The sequence below is a fragment of the Cantharellus anzutake genome, assembly GCF_015039405.1.
Source record: "Cantharellus anzutake strain C23 chromosome Unknown EI90scaffold_50, whole genome shotgun sequence".
NCBI classification, from domain to species: domain Eukaryota; kingdom Fungi; phylum Basidiomycota; class Agaricomycetes; order Cantharellales; family Hydnaceae; genus Cantharellus; species Cantharellus anzutake.
The window spans coordinates 7,032-11,494 of record NW_024067000.1 but is presented as its reverse complement, the minus strand read 5'-3'; the positions used below and the strand labels follow the sequence as shown (position 1 = coordinate 11,494).

The window sequence follows — 4,463 nt, the reverse complement described above, 5'->3', positions numbered from 1 at the left end:
GTAAGCTTCTCAGCCCCCCATGAGGCCGACACAAAAGGACCCTAGGAACTATACAGTTCCCGCTCACTGCTGACTTTCCATAACGGGTGTGACCCGTGGGAAAGTTCTGGGTGAGCTGCTCGCCCAGAATGTTCCCATGGTCATGGCTGTACATTTCTGGGCAAGTTGCTCGCCCAGAATGTTCCCACAGGTTCACACGCACACACATCATTGTGTGAAACAGTGGGGGGAAGGATAGGGGGAATGGGGAGATGTGGGGAGAGGGTGGTTAGGGAAAGGGTGAGGGTGTCTGAGGGTGAGTGGGGTCGAGGGCTGTGCCCTGACAGTCTGAGTTGCTGAGGCCAAGGTCCCTCCTCACTAAGTCTACATTTCTGCTCCAGAAATGGCAGAGACCCTTGTCTCTAACACTCATGGGCAGCCATGTATTCACAGTAATCACAGACCACAAAGCTTTGGAATACTTCAAAGCAAAAAACCACAACTCAGGAAGACACCTGAGATGGCAAGCTTTCTTGTAAGCTTTAATTGTGAAATAAAATACATGGAAGGCCACATGAACAAAGTGGCAGATGCACTTTCACACTACTATGACTCGTCAACTGATGAGGATCTGCGTTTCAATGACTACATGTTGGTGGATATCTGTCATATCCATCCCCAGCCATCGACTTCCGGTCTCTCCGATCCCTCCGTTCTAACTCCGCTCCCCCCTCACCAACCTCGGAGCCCCCGTATTCCGCAAACCTCTCAGTACCCCTTGATGGTCACCACCCCCTCATTTCAATTTATTACCTACGCCTCCCTAAGTACGGAGCCCCGAAGACTTCCGGACAGCTCCGACGTCCGCTAGCGCACTCCCGCCTCCGCTGGGCAATACACTCACCTGCCCTGCAGAGCCCACCTTCAGGCCTATCCCTCCTTTCCGTTTCTGGGTTAACGCCTGCCTTTCCGCTAACCCCGCGAACCGACTCGTCGGTAATATTCAGTCGGCTAATGTCTTAACCCCGTTAGCTCCGCTCTGTTCAGCTCCGCCAATTGCGGAACCGTCTCCGATATCCACCTGGATAAAAATGCAGAAGATATCATCCCCAACAGAGTTGAGGAATATGGCTAAGCAGCACTCTGAGTGAAAACTCAGAGAAAAAGAGACTTGCAGCAATATGCATGAGAAATAACCTAGAAGAAGCTCTAGGGGGGAGCACCCAAAACCTGGAAGAAATCATACTTCCAGAAGAGAACCTTTTCTGAAAGGGAACTATGAGAGGAAGTCCATTTGAGGAATAATCTTCAAAAACATTCACAAAACACTTGGACATTTAGGATCCAAGACCATCAATATTTCTGGTGGAAATTGATGAGGAAACACAAGTTCTGCAAATATTGCAGAACCTGCCAGACAACAAAGAAAAGCACCAGGAAAAATCCTGGACTGCTTCACCCACTCTGGACCCTGGACACACCATGGTCATCAATTGCCATGGACTTTACAGGTCCATTCCCAACAGGCTTGGGCTCTGGGTAATTATCTGCGGGTTGACATCCAACGTCCACCTGATCCCTATCAAAACAACCATGAATGCACTAGAACTAGCATTCATATTCCTTTGCAAAGTGATAAGACTTCATGGACTACCATGCTCAATCAGATCAGATCAAGACTCCAAATTCACATCAAAATTCTGGTGCAAACTACACTGAATACTCGGTGTGCAGTTGAAATTCACAACTGCATTTCATCCACAAGGCAATGGACAAGCAGAGGGAATGATACAGAAAGTAGTACAAATACTATGTGCGATGGTCAGACCAGATCAATGTGACTGGGCAGCAAAGCTGTTGATGGCAGAATTCGCAATTAATGCAAGCTCAAACACATCAACAGGATTGGCCCCATTCGAATTAATCTATGGCCATATGCCAAAGATGTGCTTAACAACACCACCCTTGGACTACCTGGGAGTGAATGACTTTGCCCAAAAGGTGAAGGAAAACCTAATGGCAGCACATGACATGATAATACACAGTTGCACTGCCCAAACAGTCCAGGTGAACAAAAAGAGATGCCTGGACCTGCCTTTAAGAAAAGGCAAGCTTGCATACTTATCAACAGATAAGTTGAACCTACCCAAGGGAAGGGCAGGAAAACTAAAGCCCCTGTATATATAGGGCCTTATGAAATTCTGGAAATATTTCCAGAGACATCAAATTACATCCTCAAATTGCCACCACAACTTGAGCAATGTGGAATCCACCCAAGATTCCACATATCTCAACTAGTGCCTCACAAGCCAAACGACCAAGAAATCTTTCCAAATAGGGAAGTAAACATCTTCTACAATTTTGGAGAAGACTCCGATTGTTATGGATACGGAGTCTCCAACGACCATATCCGTCGCATGGTCAAAGACTTCTCCTCTCTATCGTTCCTCCCCTCTTTCTCCCTTCTGTCCTCTATCCTGATACCCTATCCTCCTTACCCATTCTACCCCTTTCCCCCCCCCTCATGCAAAGCTTTCCCCATTGGGGTTTTGGTGCTGGCCGAGGTTACTTGTGTTTCGCGGGATTTCCCACGACCTTACCATTTGTAGATAGTCACACGTCTTGTATGTCAGGGACGCGTCCGGGGTCGAGAGGGCCCGGGGGTAATGCCCGGCACTGAGGCCGTCGCGGCGTGTGGAGCGGGCGTGCGTACTGGCGGGCCCGATCCGGGACAGTGGTCCCTGGCCACTCAGACTGAAGTGGAGAATGTGTTATTATTATTAAAGAGGAAAACTATACTACTTACCTGAAGTGGAGAATGTGAGAAGAAGGTTACTTCTTCGGTTCCCACTTCAGGTACATTTATGTACATGCGGCTTGAGTCACATGACAGGTGCCACGTCATCCTCGGAGGCAGCCGCAGGCATCCGGGTGTCCCCGTGGGGGATCCCGAGAGCGTCCGCTACATGCACGCGTGCTGGGCACAGCGGGAAGCCGTCTGGGGTGTGTGGGCCGGACGGGTCAATAGTACATCGATACAAGGGAAGGTGGTCCATGTAGATAGAAAGAAATAAACAGGAAGAGGAAGATGAGAAGAATGAAATAAAGAAAGGGGAAAGAAAAGGGAAAAGAGGGGGGAGGAGAGGGAGGAAGGAGGGGGGAGGGGGATAGACAGCGGGGAGCGGGTGTGGTGTGGCCGGGTGGGCCCGGGTGGGCCCGGGTCAGGCGGGTGTGCCCTGACATTGTACGGAAACCGCCAAAGGCGGTTCCCACTAACTAACAACTGCTCTACAACTGTCTCATGTATCGTCTTCTGTAACAACCCTCCCTGTGACTCAACTGAACCCGTGTGATTGTACAACTCTCAATATGTCTTATAAGTCTGGTTATATCGAATCCTCTAACGGCCCTTGCCGTGAGAACTCGAGGTCGCGAGTCGAAGACTCTCGACATGTGTATTGTCCTATTGAATCTGTACCCTATGGGTCCTTGTCACTCCACTCTCCCCCCAGTACTCGACATACAATGTCACATCACGATCATGGAGATCGTGAATACTCTGAGGCCCACTTTCCCGTGATGCCGGCACGTTCGCTACGCAAATGCCAAGTCGCTGCCCATCCACCATCTGTTCCCTCCTTCGTCAGTCATCAGGATTCCCCACCAACAGTACATTCCCTTTGGGAACGCCAAGTCACCGAAGGCCCTATTAGTCAGTCCTCATTGCACGCTTATGATATCAACCTGCTACCGGTATGTTCGCACTGTGAACGCCAAGTATCCAATGGCAACTACACGAAGTTCTCACCCATCTCACAAGTTGCGACCTCGCACATGGTACACTCCATTGAGGAGTGCCAAGTACCTGTGGCTGACCCATCTGTCCTGGCATCTCCGACTACCTACCATCAATCCCTTAATAGCTCACTACATCACCAATTGTGATCGATGGGAATTTGATCGTCCACTCCCAGGCAAGACTGGGATCACTCATCGTGTCATATCCATCCCCGGCCATCGACTTCCGGTCTCTCCGATCCCTCCGTTCTAACTCCGCTCCCCCCTCACCAACCTCGGAGCCCCTGTATTCCGCAAACCTCTCGGTACCCCTCGATGGTCACCACCCCCTCATTTCAATTTATTACCTACACCTCCCTAAGTACGGAGCCCCGAAGACTTCCGGACAGCTCCGACGTCCACTAGTGCACTCCCACCTCTGCTGGGCAATACACTCGCCTGCCCTGCAGAGCCCATCTTCGGGCCTATCCCTCCTTTCCGTTTCTGGGTTAACGCCTGCCTTTCCGCTAACCCCGCGAACCGACTCGTCGGTAATATTCAGTCGGCTAATGTCTTAACCCCGTTAGCTCCGCTCCGTTCGGCTCCGCCAATTGCGGAACCGTCTCCGCTGTAACCATATATATACACCACTTGTACATAGGTTACGCCCCAGCAGATAAATCAACTAGAGTTACCCCCCTAGGTTC

The 4,463-nt window shown here is 50.5% G+C and overlaps 1 protein-coding gene across 1 annotated transcript; it reads left to right on the top strand.

Moving 5' to 3' along the window:
- Positions 1–3,348: 3,348 nt before the first annotated feature.
- EI90DRAFT_3128445 (uncharacterized protein) lies at positions 3,349–4,030 on the top strand (the record flags this gene model as incomplete). Its single annotated transcript, XM_039064097.1, has 2 exons — positions 3,349–3,732; positions 3,800–4,030. 2 exons carry the CDS (start codon positions 3,349–3,351, stop codon positions 4,028–4,030), a joined length of 615 nt encoding a protein of 204 aa, XP_038912385.1.
- Between the last annotated feature and the right edge of the window lie 433 nt (positions 4,031–4,463).